This window comes from Metopolophium dirhodum, chromosome 2, assembly GCF_019925205.1.
Source record: "Metopolophium dirhodum isolate CAU chromosome 2, ASM1992520v1, whole genome shotgun sequence".
Classification (NCBI taxonomy): domain Eukaryota; kingdom Metazoa; phylum Arthropoda; class Insecta; order Hemiptera; family Aphididae; genus Metopolophium; species Metopolophium dirhodum.
The window spans coordinates 19,040,692-19,059,784 of NC_083561.1; the positions used below are offsets into that span (position 1 = coordinate 19,040,692).

General features: G+C 27.4%; 1 protein-coding gene and 1 pseudogene across 1 annotated transcript; one reads left to right on the forward strand and one right to left on the reverse strand.

Annotated features, from left to right (window-relative positions):
* The first annotated feature begins 32 nt into the window (after nt 1-32).
* LOC132938349 (uncharacterized) lies at nt 33-8,884 on the forward strand. Its single transcript, XM_061005132.1, has 14 exons — nt 33-527; nt 2,039-2,154; nt 2,242-2,511; nt 2,576-2,694; nt 2,759-2,993; nt 3,061-3,160; nt 3,222-3,314; nt 3,385-3,853; nt 3,946-4,062; nt 4,343-4,446; nt 5,956-6,090; nt 6,173-6,273; nt 6,366-6,601; nt 6,688-8,884. The coding sequence occupies exons 1-14, from the start codon at nt 474-476 to the stop codon at nt 6,804-6,806; spliced, it is 2,268 nt and encodes a 755-aa protein (XP_060861115.1). The 5' UTR covers nt 33-473; the 3' UTR covers nt 6,807-8,884.
* A 4,105-nt stretch (nt 8,885-12,989) lies between these two features.
* Nucleotides 12,990-14,153, reverse strand: LOC132938787 (zinc finger BED domain-containing protein 5-like; annotated as a pseudogene).
* Between the last annotated feature and the right edge of the window lie 4,940 nt (nt 14,154-19,093).

The window sequence follows — 19,093 nt, forward strand, 5'->3', positions numbered from 1 at the left end:
TATCGCACATCATATTTTTTTATGCACCACCGATATATTACACTTACTACTACTACGACAACAATACTACAACTATACAACTACAACTCATTAGTTATTATAATACATATTATTATTATTATTATTATTTCACCGTCTATGGTCCATCTTTTTTTTCTCTTTATTTCTTTTTAAAATGTTGTCGATAAAATAATAATAATATGTCCCGTCGTCTGCGCAGTCTAGTCCGACACTCCGATCCGTCCGCCGGTCCATCGTAGTTGGACATTCTCGCTCTCGGGGAGATGAGAATAAGACTATTACAAATTATTTGTTTGTCAATCGTTTAAGACTCGTAAATCGTGTAGGGCGGCTAGTGTATACCAACAAAAAAAAACCGCTTATCCGTCAAAATTCTGAGACGAAAAATCGGTACTCTGACTGTACATCAATACACCTATACCTAAAGTGTTTTATACAACTCATAATAATATATGAAAATGTCCATATCGTCAGACTCGATAATTCACAAACTGTATAACCGTCAGGTAATTGAATTTTTTTTTTTTATGATTATTATTCTGATATACTCATAGACTAATGGACAGCGCTTAGAGAGAAAAGTCAGGGGTGGGGTACGATGTAGAGTGAGCGAGTAAAGAAACAAAGTAATAAAATGTATACAGTTCCTTAGGCGGGCTTTTTGCAGGCTGTGTGCGGTGCTCCTTCACTACGTTATGTTCTTTCTCTATCAGTTATATGGTTATGTGATCGCCTAGCATTGATGGCAGGGTGGAGTGGAATGCGCTGTCCATTAGTTTATGGGTCTATGGATATACCTAATATAAAACTGCACCTTCATGTGTTGTGTTTAAAAATCCCAAATTGAACACACTTGTCACCTTAATAAGTATGAATTCTGTATGACTGGTACAAGCAATAATCGGCTTAAACCCTCATGGGTGGTAGTTTTATAATAAAATGTATTTTAAGTACATTTGATGTTTGTCGTTTGTGTACTGCATAATACATAATATACCTATGAGAAATTTAAAGTGGCACCCATAATTTCTTTTTAAATCATCACTGGTATTGTGGTTAAACCAATTTATCATTTTTTCTACTGGTTTTTTTTTTTTATTACCTACATAATACTATGTCAATGTTTAACTTTGAAATGTATCTAATTAATTTAATTTTTATCAGTAGATGTGTAATTACTTACATCAAATTATTATTAATTTTCTAGCTATTTCATTACAAGTACCTATCATTTGAATTGCATTTATCTCTTAGTCTAAATGATGATTTATGACTATAGTAAAATATATTAAAAGTAGCTCACACTTTTATTTAAATAATGTAATTAATCACAACTACTTAATTACTTTGATTTATGTTATATTTATTACATAAATGTTGTTTTTTAAAATAATTTTTTCCTAATTTCTATGAAATAAGTTTATTTGATCATTGACCCAATGCCTGACCCGACGTTAGTTGCGGTATGGTCAAAATTACCTCACTTTTTTTACATCTTGAATAAAACATATACATTTTACATTTCAATCATTGATACTCAATATACCTTTTATAAATATTATTAAATATATTATAAAATATTCTAAATAAATTTAATAACTTGGTTGCTAAAGGTTTTTTGAAAACTTCAATTGCTTGTACATTCCTATTATTTTTTTAAAAATATTTTCTATTTAATGTATAAGGAAGTAACTTTTTATAACTATATTGTATAAATTGTAAAATATGTATGAAATAATTATTTGTTTTGATAAAATTTATAAAAATGTATGAACTATTTTTTATTAAATACAACGTTATTGAAAATACTGCGATGCCATTAATGATGTAATATATACTGACGCGACTAACGTCTGTAGTTGACAACTCCTAAATTCAAACAAATACTCATACCTATTTATTTTTATAAAATATTGTACGAGTGGCTCTTCTAGGTTCACATAGATTTAAAAGTGTTGATTAATAGTCTACAAAAAAGTAATAATTAATAATTTGTATTATTCTACCTTGTTTCTAGGTTCATGGTACTTTTAAATACAAGCATAATCCTCAAAACAATACAAGATATTTATTTAAAGACAATCCGGAGTATGGTAAATTTTTCTTGCCAGATATTATAGAAGATATTTCTGAGTTAGTAAATCAATCAAATTTTATTTATTCCTTTAAACTAATATGTAATTCTTTTAATGTATTTTTATATATATTTTGTTCTTTTAGTCATGTTTTTATGGGTTTAACTCGATGTGGCCGATTTCTATTGACTTACACAATAGCAGACTCAGAGAATATAGTTGTTGTTGATGGTCCTCTTATGTCTTCATTAAACATGAAGTATAAACTGCATTTTTGGGCTTTTCGACCGGGCCAATCAGCTTTTAGGGTTTCAGAAATTTCATTATTTGAGAATGCAGAGTTTAGTGATTTTTTAAATATTTACATTGTTCAATGGCCAAACCGGTCTGACAGAATCGTAGTTTTCGGTGAAAGGTAAATAATTCTATTGAAATAAATAATATTGTTATTAACTATTCTTCTTTACTTCTAAATATAGTGTGACATCTGAAGATGATGATTGTGACATGCACAAAATTTACATTACAGTCACTACATTACCATCTCTAAATAACTGTAAAGATTGTCAATCAGTAGCCTATGAACACAGAGATGAAGGTACATAAAGATTGCATATCATTGTTTTTTTTATTATTTTATTACAACTATAATTTTTGTTTAGATCTTTCCAAGTATTATTTGGGTAACACGTGTCTTATTCATGGCCTTACTGTACACACTTCATTTACAGTTTCACATCCTTATCCTCAACTGGAGCCTTCCGTGTCATTGAAATATGATAATCATATTGTGCTCAATACGTGTAATTTTATTCACGTTTTAAATTTTGATTTAGATAAGAATCAAAATTCTACATCTGATAAATCAGAAAACATTAATGTTCCATTAGCTCACAAGTATATTATATCAAAAAATATAAATTAGTCACTAAACTTTTATTAAACGATTAATTTTCATTTACAGGCTTAGTAATGATTTGACTGAATTTGGTTATAAAATGGCAACTAAAAGTGATAGTCAAGAAAGGGGTGTCAAAAGGAGACATATTGATACAAGATGTTTTGTATGTTAACCTAAATAATAAATATAATGTAATTTAAACAATTTGTTTTTATTGATTGCAGTTTGACAAAGAACAAGATATGACCATGGCTGCTCTAAACGCCATGCCTAATTATAACAACCATCGTCTTTTAAGGATGAAAGATGCTGAAAAGGTAAATAAAATTACAAATAATATATTTATTTTTAACTATTAATCTGATGTTTTCATTGTTTACTCGATAGATATATGATTTTGATGAAAATGATGATAGTTGTTTGCTTAAGTTTAAATGGTTCAGGCGGAGAAGAATAGCAGATAAAATGTATGAATTTTGTTCGGAAGAAGAAGATATGGAAAATGTGCATCCATCATCTAAAAAAAATCTCTTTCAACGCCGTGAATCACCTGGACCTTCAGCCGTCGATCAAACACCATTATATATACAAACAGACTATGAAGATAATATACTAAATGACTGTGATAGAAAAATGTTATTTGCTCAAGAATTAAATGCAATCATTGCCGACTGGGATTGTTTATCATCACCACGTTCAGTTACCTCTGAAGATAGAGACATTAAGAGTCCTGATAGTACCAACAGGAAGATTACCAATGTGCTCAAGCCAAGAAATAAAACTCCATTGTTCAAAAATTCCAAAAGCCCCTGTGATAAGAAAATCGGTGTTATGATCGTTCCTGATAATATTCAAGGTAGACATATTTATAAATACTTTTTATAAATGTTTTATAATATAAGATAACATTTTTGTCTATACTTTAAACAACTTGATATTGATTAATAGGAAATCAATCAAGTAGTTCATTTCGATCTGTACCATTACAAGGATGTTCAGTGAAATTTGAAAGACAGTACATAGAAGTAGATGAAGAAATTGTCTCAGTCACTACAGATTTAGATGGTAATTTTATTATAATAATTTTTCGAACAAAAATAATAAGTTGAATTCCATAACCTGAGTTGTATGAAACAATATTGAAGTTGTCAATTTAAGGTTTTCGTTTTATAGGAGATGGGTATTTGTGAACTCACTCTACCAAAGCATGAATAAATATTTACTAATACTCACTAATATGTAATAATAATTGTTATAAAAATGTATCTTTAGATTGTAATGAATTATAATTTATAATTCTAGATTTAATACACATTATTATTTGGATTTTTTTTTTAAATTATAGAAGAAGATGGTATAACAGGGTCTTTATGCGCACTTCCGTTATCTGTGCATGGGTCTGCGTCTGCTCAAATGCAAATGATCAATACTGCCAAAATTGGAAAACAGGTATTTTTCTTAATCTAAAAAATAATTATTGTTGATAATAATTACTAATTAATTATTATATTTTAGTAAACATCTTAAGTAAGTAGTAGAAGTTTAGTATTTTACATTTGTTGGAAATAGTTAGTATTACTTATCTTGAGATGTTTTTTATGCAGTTATCATGATGTTTGTGTAATGTTAGTAAAAAAAATGCTGTCATTTTTAATATCTTTTAGTATTAAAACATGCACATTACAATAGTAAGTTTATAAAAATTCAAACAAAATTCCTCTGTCTATTTCAGTGGTTGTCAACCGGGGTGACACGGACCCAGTTTAGGGCTGACACAAAATCTCCACAGAAAAGAAAAAAAAATTAATTTTTTCGCAAAAAATCATTATTTATTATATTTTAAAAGTATTATTCGCTTATTATACAAATAAAAGATACTTTATGGCGGTTTACCTGCAATTACGGGATACTTGTTATAATGTTATATGCGCTCTACTCTGCAATTTATATATTTATTATCGTGGTAATAAAGATTAGGACTCTTTTCCTGCATAATATAATTTGTCGTTGGTCCTCTAGAAAACGGAACTAAAACTTATGGAAGAAGGCTTGATGGGCCATGGGTATTCGGCCTGTGTGACAATAACGAAGGAAGGTATTTTGTTGTCCAAAAAAGGGACAAAACGACTTTGCACAAAATTATTCAAAAAGAGGTTATTGTTGAGTCTTCAATACATTCCGATAGCTGGTCAGGGTATTATGGACTCTCGAAATACGGGTACAATCACTACGTTGTAAATCATACCGAAAATGTCTTAGATTCAATATCAAAAGCACATACCCAAAGGATTGAAAGTTTATGGCGGCCTTTGAGACTAAAAAATTATGAAAAATATGTGTGGTACAACTCCAGATTTGCTTCACTGCTCCAGATATTCATTAAAACCACTTTTACATTATCCCACTTATTATGAGAATATATTGTCCAAAATCTAAATATAATTGTAGAGTGGCAAAACACGGCAGAGCGCATACTGCAGTCGCAATGATGCCGGTAGTGTGCATACGACAAGATAGCCTATGTTATTACTTAGTAATAAAAGCTGTGTATACTTTTATTTACTTAGGACAAACGCTGTAAGTAAATTTTACTAACTGACAAATAATAATCAGAACAAAATGTACATTAATACTTTATCTTAACATATTGACTATTAACAACATTTAACCAATTTATAGTTTAAAATGTCAACATTTCAAAACATTTCAAAACTCAAATAAAGTGTATACTTATTATTCTTCTGCGTACTGCATTTTGTTTTAAACAAAAGAATAATTCTTAAATATATAGGTAGTTAAGATTGTTTATTATATTGATGTTAGGGTGACACAGTGTTTGATTCTAGTGGATAAAGGTTGAATAAAAAAAGGTCGAGAACCAATGGTCTATATATTAGACCTCATTAGCATATATTACACATTATATATATTTATTAATCTAATCATTTTTTTCTTTAGGAAAAAAATGTTTGCGTTATAAAACAGGCGAGCTTAGATTTTGAACATGTTAGCTATAAAGTGGCTGAAATTATTTGCAATCTTGAAGGTCACAAATTTTGGTGCTATAACGACTATGACTCGGCTATTGTTGATGTAAATATGCGTCTATTATGTTCAGTTTGCAATTTAATGATATAACATTTTAACTAAAAGATATTCAAATGTGTTTTAACAGATTTGTCCATTAAATGGTGATATTTTAATTGTATTGTGCATAAGACTGAACACAGAAGAGGAGAAGAGACCTACACCCCTCTGTCAACCAGTGAATAGCAGGTAATTTGTGTTAGGTGCTTAGTACTTATTATAATTTAGATGTCTAAAATGTATGTAAATTTTATTTAAACATAATGTAAATGTCCACTTAGGGGTTTTGAGACAAAGTGTGTGATTCTGTGGAACCCTGAGACTGATACTTGTTACCTGGAGGCTTACTTGCAACTGGAAGTAGTCACGGATGATCCGAGTCAAACGAGTTGGAATCCAGCTCGTTTTGAAGCCAATATACTGCGCAACGCGTCCATGGGTTTCTTCAACGTCCCTATGGGCCGTCAAGTGAGGTGTTTATCACATGAAGTCTGGTCTAAGCAAGTTGGTAATCTAAGTGAGTGTTTTTGCTATGTTTTGAATAATTTACCTTAAACCTTAAATAATATTAAGTATTATAATAATTTTACTTATAATTTTCAGATCCACCTTTGTTTGAAATTAGAGATGAAGATAATATGATCACTATCCTTAGAAACCGAATGGATGCGGTAGATGAAAACAATGTAATGGTGTTCCTCCGCCACAGGCTGCCAATATAACTAGAAGAGCAGTAGGAATTTATCTTAAGGTATATTAAGTTTAATTAGACTATCTAAATATTACTATTGAAAATTAAGTGTGGATAGTTATATTTTATTTTTCAACAATTAACTACATGAATTTAATTTGTAAGTTTTATATCTCATCAAATGTTTAATGATATTATACTTTACCTGTTTAATTTGTATTAAGGAATTAGTCCCTTGAACTCATTTATTTCTCGTTATTCTCTTTAAATGTTCACGAAAATTTAAAAATAATAATCAAATTTTTGTTTGGAAAAACTATTGGTATCTTTTTCAAATAAATATTTTACTGTTTAAAATAATAATGTTCAATGTAAATTTTGAGTTAAATATTAATCATTGTATTCGTTCACATTGAAAATTATTAAACTTTACAATTCTGTCAAAAACTTAGATTTATTTGTATTTTTCTGTGAAATAATCTCTCTTCAAGGAATCAACATTATTATAGTTAGAATAAACAATTAATTTGTAAAATCGTTCATATTATTATTTGTTTTTAGTCAATATCTATAATGTGTATTGTAGATATTTAAAGTACAAAAATATTATTAAAATTATATATTATAATTTATTTTGTTATTATTTTTCATCTCCCATTCAGCTATAAAATTAGTTAAGAGTATAGTATAGTGAAATTGAATAAAATTATTTATGTTTAACTATAGGTATTATTATTTAGTTATTACACATAAAATGTCAAAATAATCAAAATTTGTGTAGTTTATATAATAAAATCATGTATTATAATATTCATTTAATATTAATAATGCATAAATTAAAATTATAACAATAATGTTTCTATAATCTACATTATAAATATTATATAGATAACAATATTAGTAACATCCACTGATTATTTAAAAAATATAATATTATAATAATTTTAACTTTCTTACTCTACACTGCAATGACAAAATAAATGTCTTACTTAGTATTAGAATAACAGACTGTGAATGATGATGTATATGTGTAAAAAAAGATTGACCTGTAAAACATTTGACAAAATTTGTGACTTAACAGGATCAACATACGTATAAAATGTCTGAGCAATATAAAAATGTAGGTCGCATACTTACCACATACGTGTTTAGTTTGTATGATAGGCTTACTACTCTTAAAACTTATGTACAAAAGCGTTACTATTTTGTTGTACCTAACAGTAATATAATACCTTTTTCTAATATTATGCAATGTCCGCTATGATGCGGTGAGATTAGTATCCAACCGCGGTGGCAGGTAGCGCAAAAAAATATTTTTAAGAAACTGTTATTATATTATATTATTATTTATAATACAGTCGAGTCTCGATAACTCAAATGTCAAGGGAGATAAAAATTAATTCGACTTATTTTCGAGTTACAAATATTGCATTGAGTGTATAAGAATTTCCCAGGAACAAAAAAAAAATTTGAGTTATCGAGATTCCACTGTATATACATTCAGAATCACATTTACTTATACCATTACTATAATGTACATTCTAATTACCTCAATATTATGTTTTTTTTAACTTAATTTTTTTTTATGTGTAATTTTAATATATATTTGTCTAGTAAAAAATGTACATATTAAATAGTGTTGCATTATTTTAATTCTAACCGCTGTATTAGCAAAGTAATTTGAATGTATTATTTGTCGCGTGCTGCTCCCGTGGGCACAATTATGTGTTTGAAAATGTACACAGTAGAATCGATTTTACTCAAGACTCGTAATGTTTAACATAATAATATAAAGTACTTACTAGCTATAGAATTTCAGTTTGTAAAAATGTATTATGCCTCCGTTTGATGTTTAGAAGGTGCTGAATTGTTTTTGAGTAGGAACAATTTTTATTTATTTTTGTGAAACAATTTTTTTTATTATTATTATTACTTACCTATTTTATCTGATGAGAATGTTCAATTATTGTAAGTTCCTTTTTGTGGATTGTTTATTTTTTATAATAATAGTCCGGAAATATTTATCTTTATTGCCTATTAATAAAAATAATATTAAATGTTACTATGAAATTTGAAAATAATATAATATACTGAAAAATGCATATTAATTATATTTGTACTTTATTTTGTTGTTTATTTGATGGTAAAAAAAAAATACATGTGTAAAACAAATAAAATATTTATTTTTATCTTATGATAAAAAATTATTGAACAATGACACAAAAATTGTTAATGATAAAAATCGTCTAATCTGTAGAAATTTGGTTTATGAGCCAATAGTCTTTATTATTCCTTCACGCTAATGTTTGGATGCATTAGGATTTGTTAAAAATAATAACAAACAATTAATAACAATTATATTTATATCTATTTACACAATACATACAAAACCATCACGTACATAATATTATATGTCACTAATTAATAATAATTTGTTATAAATAACGTAATGTCTTGAGGAAAAGTCGGGTGTAGGCCACACGTTCGCCCAACTCGTACAAATTATTATAATGTAAAATTATAATATATTAATTATATTTATTATTTTTTTTTTCTTTTGATCAACAATCCATGCAATTGCTCCGCTCAGATTCTAATAACACTACAATGTTAATATTATACTAAATATTTGTAGTATTTAGTATTATTTTTACAATCTGCATTGAATCTTGTAACATTTTAGCAATGACAGTTAATTCACAAAATCATTTATAATGTATTATGTTGGTGCAATAATTAGAAAATATCAATAAATCTCTCCTAAAGTATAAGTGTTTTGTTCATTCTACGTCGTAACCGTATTCCACATCCACCCTTGCTAAATTTTTAACAATATAGCAATCCCTATTGGAAGCCGACCAGAAAGTATCTTGGTGTAATGTTGGAGAAAATATTAACTTGGTTGTCGCACTTATCATCTAAACTTCAACAAGCAAAGCAATGCTATTCCCAATTCTAAAGATGAAATCGACATCACAGAAAAAATGATTGAAACAGTACCCACACAATTCCGGTTTAGGGCTAGCGTCCGGAGTATTATCAGTGGCATGTCAGGTATTTTGAAAGGGGAGGGATATTAATTTTTGATTATTCTTAGATCATTTAATAAAGCGGTAAATATAAACTTTCACTGCTTTATCATAGGTACATTTTTTATGACAAAAATAATCCAAAAGTGGGAGATATGACACCCTCCTCCACGTGAACACGCCCCTGGATAGTATATCCACCCAATAAAGTACAGCAGTACCACAAGTACTAAAGTCATTTGTTTTAGAGTTATGCCAAAAACCAAAATCGATTTGATCAAAATAATGTATTATTTATAATTTGTTAATATAATATTATTATGGTGACAGGGATTTTATAAACTTCCACCGACATGATATTGTTTTATCTATAAGCTTATTGGAGCATGGTGATTCACTCTGATGCACATCTAACTAATTTTTCATTTGCAATTTATAAGTGCTTGTTAAATTTTTTTTTTGTGTTTAAACCACATGTTAAAGCATTTGTGTATACATACATAGTATTTAGGTCAGCCTATCTTATGAATTTTGATATTGCTATTAAACTAACTTATTTTACTTTTTGTATTACGGTATAGGTTGATTTAATTTTTTCCGAAAAAATTGTATTTATTATTAATTATATAATTATCATAGTAGAGTATATTATGTTTATCATAATATATCATTTTTATTATGTTTTGAGTCAATTCCAACCCCGCCTTAGAACATTATGAATAGGTTCATAGTACAAATAGGTGATAGCTGAACCTTGAAAATGATTCTTAACATTTTGTCAATGCCTTTAGTAAAATGTATAATAAGTACGCAAAAGTCCCCATGAATAATGTTTATAAATTACAAATAAATAACTAACATCCCTATTCGTCGTTTTAATATCTAATTTTGTCCAAATTTTAACTCAAAATATCTGTAAATAAAAAACTGCGAAAATTTTTTTTAGATTTTTTCGATACATTTTAAATTTGCAATCCTTAACTATATAAAATGAACATTAATTTAAACAGTTTTAACCAAAAATTAATTTGCACATTTTCGTGATATTGATGAGTTTTGTAAACATTTGAATTTTTAATCCTTATAAAAATCGAGTATTCATATATGTATCTTTAATATTTTTGTACTAGGTACTACTAGGTACTATAAAAGCTTTTGAGAAACCTTGTATTCAATTTTCAAGCTTTATTTTGACCCAGCGAAAATCTGTTTACCGATATTTTTGTTAATTTGTAGAAAATGCTTAAATAAAAATTTATTGAAAATTTCAAGTATCTAGGTACGGTTATTCGTTTTTAAGTTACAAAAAAATAAGGTAAAATCGTTTAACGAGAATTTATTTATTTACGAATGTAAATCTAATGTCAAAAAAAAAATTGAACTTAATACGCTTGTTAAGTATACGATATCTTTTAGGGAATTTCGTATTACATGTTCAAATTTTAGATATAAATATAAAATTTATGAATATTTAACTCAAAATAATTAGATAGGAAATGTGCACGGTTTTGACGAATAAAGGAATACCGTGGATTTATGTTCAAAGTTTTTATTTATGTTGAAATTGTATTGAATTTTCAAGTTTTTTGACCGAGGGCAATTCAATAAAATTGTCATGTATCTTTAGTTTTTTTTTTTTTTTTAGAGTTGGTTACTTACACCAAAAATCAAAATCGAACTTTATAAAACTGGCTTTCCTAAGTTTTCATTTTTTCTTCTTTGGTATTGAATTGTATTAGAATTGCAAGTTACTGACATAAATCAGTTAAAAATTATAATATAAAGAATAACAGAGTATAACGGAATCTGTTTTACGTAAATCTGTCCATGTTCTCTATTCGTAAGACGCAGTAGTGCCAACTACGCCGCGTCCATAAAGGTAAAATCCTAAAACGTTTTGATTGAAAATAACATTATATAGGTAACATTTTTTTTTTAATGAAATCCCTTATTTTAATCTGACATCTGTCATAACATAATAATATTAATATATTATTTACAATTTGGAAAAAATTTCCAAAAATCGCTTTGCAGCTAAACTGCATTGTTATGCCGTATTTCAATATTTGTTACCTATTAACTATCCTAAACACATAACTAATAATTTAGTTGTTCAACAATTTATGTAAAAGTTAAATTAACAACTGATTTCTATGTGTGCAATAGTGATAATAAGCGTTTATTACGAAATAATATTATCTTAGTTAATAGTTATGTACATCTATAATAGTACAGGCGAGTCGGGTTTTTATGTATTATTTCTATACATTTTACTATAGTACCTATAATATCTATAAATTATAATATTTATAGTTAAATAAAATAGGCTATTGTTTGCCAGTAAAAAAGCAATTGTGGGGGGACGAAGCCCAAATCCCCCATCTCATGATTATGCCACTGTTATTGATAACAATATACAACACATTTATTTTATCTTTACACTGGTACTATTTTATTGATTTGTTTACTCAATTGTTTATGAATACCTACACTTGTTTTGTATGCTGAAAAACCCTCGAAATATCAAAACTAGAAAAATATTTATAGCAGTCTTATATTCAACACTAAATATTGATCATTTATTGTACCTTCAAACATGATCAAACATATTAGTATATTGACTATATTTTTTATGTTAAATGATTGTGTATTACTCACTAGTAAGTATATACATTTTTTTTTACTTTACATGATACATCACAGATTATAATCTTAATAATCATAAATTATAAATTATAATATTAATGGCAAATCATAGGTATAAAATGCATAATTGTAACTATCTATAAACTGTTAAGAAACGGGATTTTGACGGTTTTCGACAAAATCGATTTTGGTTTTTGGTGTAACTCTAAAACAAATGATCGTATATACATGCGATTTTCACTGAATGTTTATATGTATTACCATTGTCTATACACCATAGGATTTTCAAACAATTTTGACTTTTTTTTTTTATTTTTATTTTTTTACTTTCAGTTTCCAATTTTTTTAGGTTTTTTTCTGTAAATGTCATCGGTTGGTTTGGCTTTGAATTAAAATATAATATCATTTGCACTAAAAAAACATTGCTTCCACAGCTTGTTACACTCAGGTCCCAGGTGCGTCCTACACACCTAAGTCTTGAGAAATGTTCTGTTTTTGCTAATAGATAAATACATTTTATAGGTACATTTTGTTAGTTGTTAAAAGCGGTATTCAAGACTAAAATGTTTTTTAGTTTTTGTTGTTGTTGAATTTAGTTCTTTGCAAAATAGAAATTGCTCAACAATATTAGAATGATCAACAAATCTGGCAAAACCTTTGTAATGAAAATTATTTTTTATTTTTAATTTTCTAAAACAATTTCATTAATAACATCAGCCATTTAATTTATTCGGTGGCTAATAGTATTGTTGGAAAGTGGGACTTTAGATATAAAAACTTAAGTTTCTTTACCCAATATTGTTTCAACTATTGAACTATAGCTAAACAGGCATGTTCTATTAATTTTTCTCGAATCCGTGGGACTCGTGAGAATTCATATTTTTAGCAATTAGTTCTGCAACTTTAAATGATGCTTCAAGAGTTTTATCAGGTAAATATTATCATTTTTTTTATCATACTAGATGCAGCATTTTTGTTTGAATTTAAGAGGCGTTCAAAATATGTACCTACGTGTTTTCAATGACCCGGATGTTCTGTTGTCGCTTTTTAATTTACTGGGTACCATTACTTAAATGTTCACCGCAAATGATACAAGCAGGTAAAGGGCAGTAAATATCGTCATTCCACATAAATCCAAAACATAAATAATATATATAATATCAGCATATTTACATTTATCTTTTATCACTTATTGAAGCTGAGTGTTCAATATTAATTTCAATATTTAGATTGTTGTCATTTACATTAACGCCACCATTATCCATCAATCCAAGTTTTTTTTACAAATCTATCCATTTTTAAATTTAAGTACAATAATTTTTGATCAAAATATACACGTTACAAATTACACTCTCGCGATTATCACTATATTAGTATACAGAATAACAGTTACTCAGTGACTGCTTGTACTACCCGTACCTATCGGACATATAATTAATAGTTATATAGCTGTTCTATCTGAACATTTTATCAATCTTATTTTCAGGGGATTTCTAAATCAATGTTATTATAAATATAAATTATAATTTTGATTAATATATTTAGCACACATAATAAGACAAAAATTACACGGCACAATTTTGCGCCGCGGCACAGTGGTTGACTCCTTACCTTATACAGTAATACATTTGAAAGTGGATTTGATGTTCTCTTCAAAGCCAACCGTTTTACAACTTCATTATTTTTTAAATTTAACATTTTTTACAAACCATTTAATATTTTGGATCTAGATAAAACTAAAGATTGTTATAGTAAGTATTATTCTATTTTAATTTACAACATAACTATACATTATACGCATGAACATATTATTATACACTAAATGCATGACAAATCTAATCACTTAGAGCCACCCCAATTAAAATAAGCAATTATATTGAACTTTTATCGTAATGTACAGTGTATATACCTATTTAACTTTACATGATTATTAAATATTTTAACTATATACATCTTAATTAATAATTTAACAAATATTATTTCAAGGTTATATAATATTATACTTATCTAATCTACTAAAATATATCTAAATATAAAATTATTTTTATCAAGAAAAATAACAGAAATGTTTGAATTATTGTAGTATTTGATTATTAGATTTTGATCTGTGCAATGAATGTATTGTACTTCAATTATTTGTGTTATTATTTGTGTTTTTTTTCTGTTTGTTATCAACATTTGTGGTAGTAAAAGTGCTCCAATTTTAGTCATCAGCATCTTTTCTGATACAAAAGTTAATCTAATTGGTACTTTATGAGAGGTCCATATTTTTAGAAAGCGTCGGGGAAAAAATGGGAAAAACCATTTTTTAACTTGATGGATTATTTTTAAATAAACTGAGAAAAACTAAGTTATTTTGACCCTCAATTTATTAAACTAGTTAAGTTAATAAGTGATTTGAAAATTAACATATACTAGTCAAGTTAAATAAATAATTTTTAACTTGACTTTTTTAACTAGTCAATGCCCATTGCTTAACTTTGATTATTCTTATTAAACTTAAATTGTCTTAAAAAAATACGGGTTCAAGTAAATTCCTAAATTCAATAATTCGTTTAGTTATAAATACGATAAATTAAAAAATAATACGCTACTTAAATATTATTGTTAGATAGTTTGGGCTTAGGTATCGCTTATCAAAAGTTGTATCAAATTGTATAAAAAGTTGAAGTATTAATAAAACATGTTCAATGAGATTCGCACGATGTTAGGTTCCTAGTTCTTAAATTTGGGCCCCCGTATTTTAGTTGCATAATATTATACAGTATTACGGTTAAATCATACATTTATTGTTCGTTATAATAAACTTTTGTAAATAAATTAATATTTGTAACTGAATACCTATATTATGGAAATAAAATAACTGTAACATTAAATACATAATATATCAGCTATACCAGTTGATAGTTTAAAAATATTATATAAATGTACGTATTGTTATTTGAATCATCATATAATAAATTACAGAAGATCTGGTAACTGATGGTTTCATGAATGTTACAGGCATGATAAGTATGTAATTTACTGTTTATACTTAATACTCTTATAATAATATACTACATAATTTGTGTACCCAAAACATAAAAATGATAAATTGGTTAATTGATAAACCAACTATTTCAGCAAATTTCGAGGAACACATCATGATTCATCAATTTATCGGATAATAACTTTTATTGGCCCTAAAAAACGGATGAGTGATTTATAATTATTATAACTTTTAGTTCTTCCTTAATTTTTTTTTCAACATAGTGAACCTTCTAAGGTAAATAACACAAAGACATATTATATAATATGGTGCCATACATCAATTTCCCTTAAATTGGCGGATCATATGCATTCCTTGCATGGGCTGAAATGTTTACAGACTACAGTAACTTATGTATTATACTTAATTTAGATAAAAATTATTCCAATAAAGATGGTTGGGAATTTCGTATTGTGGATGTAGGTAAGGATACATTCGTTATTTATAGATATTAGCTGTTGTAAAATTTATGCCAACGTTATTATTATTATTATCAATTTCATTTTATGTTGTTACCAGTTCACCAGTAGGTAGTCCGTCAACCATCCAGTAATGAATAATGATTTTAGTTTGTTTATGAAAGAGCCTTTATGATCTTATATTTAGTTGTTTATTTTGGATACTCGATATAATAATATAATTCGCACTAAGTACTGAAAGAATAGTGACTCAACCAAAAACACAATTATTGGTAATGACACTAATGAGTAATGACTAATGAGTTATTTAAGGTTTAAAAAATACGCTAACGTAAATGTTATAAATGGATAAATTATTATTAATGTTATTAACAAAGGTTTGAAAATATTTTGACTTATGTAGTTATGTCACTGTTCGTGACTGAAATAATCATTTTTGTGTACCTATATTGCCTGCTGAAAAATAGTGACACAGCTCAAAACTGGTATTAAATAAAATTATATCTATATCAATTAAACAGGATGCTCAAACCACGATTTTGTGATTTACGATAGAAATTTTTGTTTATAAATGGTTGCTATAGTTGCTATTATAATTATAATTATTGGTTGCTAATTTCTATTGGTTAATCGTTAATTAAATTAATATTATCTTAACATATTATAAAACAAAGTCCCTTTTTCTGTCTGTATGCTTGGGTCTTAAAAACTACGCAACGGATTTTGATGCGGGTTTTTTCAATTGATATAATGATTCAAGAGAAAGGTTTATATGTATATAAACATGCATAATATAGAAGAGAAACACCCCGGGAGGTGCTCAAACAGAAATTTTGAGATTTACGATAGAAATTTTTTTTTAATCGAAAATAGAAGCACCTTTTGTATTTACGCGCATATTATCTCAAAAAAGTATGAGTTGCACTTTGTCCGCGATCCACGTATAGTTGCACTTACTGCAGTGAGTTACACATAAAAGGAGCTGAACTGCTGAACAATCATAATTTTTTTAAGAGTTGCCATTTTCTATGGGAAACAAAGGGCACGGAATCAATCAGCTAATACTTTTATAATATTATAGTAGAAAATATATGGCATTTACATGTTTTTACAAATTTATTTATAAATCATTGACGCTTGGAACGCTGGGCGGGACAGTTAGTCGTTAGTATTATATATTTTATTCTAATTGTATTACTTGTGTTGATTAGAGCAAGAAAAAGTCTTAATACCTAGAAGACGTAAGTAAAATTGTTGTTAAAGACATAACCAAAAAAAATATTTTTATTAGATATTGATTTTGATACTTGACGACGTTAAGAAAAATAATATTGCGAAAACAGAATTTGAAAAAACAAATTATTTATAGAGTTACGGGTGAAACACGAATTTATTGCATTGATTGCGATGATTATTGCTTGAAATATTGTTTTCGATAAAATAAATATTTAATTGTAAAATGTTTTTAATTCATGTAGATATAATTTTACTGAACAACTATATATAAACAATGTTACGCTAATAAAGTAACAATAAATAGGTAGGTACTTACAGAACCTAATACATATTATTTCAGCTTACACCCAAAAGTTTGTAAGAACTTATAGTTCAGGTAATAATTATTAAACTGGCTACAATACATAAATCTGGCATTTTATAATTAATTAATAATAAGTGGTTCTATATTTATATTAAAATTTTAAAAAATAATTTTTTATCCAACTGTTTTTATTTTTTATTTTTAGGTTTTATAAGGGACCCAAAAACATTTTGTGACAATCAATAAAACATTGGTAGTTAGATTCAAATATTACATAAAAAATTTTATTTTTTATTACATATTTGTACTTTTAATTTTGTTAGGTAGTTAAATGTAAGAAAATTACTTTATTGGATAAGACGGTTACATTATATTGTTATGATTTATAAATTAATCTTATTAGATATATGTATTTATAATAAAGCATAATTTTTCTATATTATAATAATTTCTATGTATATGGTATATTCTGTTAATTAATTATCTGCAGCCATTATTGCCGTCGTTTATTTCCTTTTCCGGCCTTTTCCAGCCTTTTTTTTATTATTTTTGAAGTGGATCGACGGCGCTGCTGGGCCCGGGACTGCTTGTGCATTACGTTGATAGTGTCAATTAATATGTTTAAGGTTTACAATAACAATACGGTTTACCATATTCTTAAGCAGAAGGAGACTTGAAAAACCGTCTTAATTCATGTCAATCCATTGTCAAGCTCTACAGGGCAAACGGCTGAACATATTATAAAGTCGTATAAGGTATCAATCGATCAGAAATATTGTGCAGATGGGAACAGAGGGACCCGCTAGCAGAGTGGTTAGATGGTTTTTAAGTTATAAGCAAAAATGACGCAAGTACTTTTAAGACCGTACGGAACGAAAATATCGTTAATGTATCCATCCCCACTACTCTCATCGTGACGGCGGCGTGGTCTCTCGGATGTCGGTCGCCGGCAACCATTCGTGTATTGCTAACAACTGTGATTGTTTACTGTTTAGTGAATTCGTGATCAAGCGCGACGGTATTATATTATTATGCTGAAAACTTGGAACAATTTTAATAATAAATTAAACAATCTGGTGATAAATTCATTATCCATGGCAACAATTAAGTTCGATGGCAAATCATATTAAGCTCTTAATTCTATGATTTGCCATCATGGTCCGTCTATGACTCAAGTCTCAAGCCCATTATACATTAATTACTAAACATAATAATAAAATATAAGTTAGATGTAACGATATGTCTATAAGTATGGTGGAAAAGATGTTTACATTTTACTATTTTAGTTTTATAGAAAAAAAAAACTAAAATAGAAAAAAAGATATAATAACAGGAGGCCAACGATGTACGCTACTACGCGGCTATATGGATGATTATTATTATTATTATTATACCTATACAGTCAAATAAAATCGCGACTTATTTCATAAAAAAATAGCTGATATCACACCAAAAACACTTCGTTATAACTCCGTGTAAAAAAAAACTATGTTAAAAAAAAAAGTAATGATTAAATCTTTAAAAGACGTGATATAATATTATGGAAACTAAGTAAAATGCCACTTTATAATATTACAAATAAGTTCAATTGTAATGTTAAATACTTAGTCAACATATTATTGTTTATACAATATATTAATACTATAGTGGTTACTT

What these genes read in the sequence shown, in the direction of transcription:
- LOC132938349 (XM_061005132.1), top strand. Translation starts at nt 474, where the DNA reads ATGAAAATGTCCATATCGTCAGACTCGATAATTCACAAACTGTATAAC. An exon ending in CTATGAACACAGAGATGAAG is followed by an intron (nt 2,695 to 2,758) that starts GTACATAAAGAT and finishes ATTTTTGTTTAG; the next exon opens with ATCTTTCCAAGTATTATTTG. An exon ending in AATGTTCCATTAGCTCACAA is followed by an intron (nt 2,994 to 3,060) that starts GTATATTATATC and finishes TTTCATTTACAG; the next exon opens with GCTTAGTAATGATTTGACTG.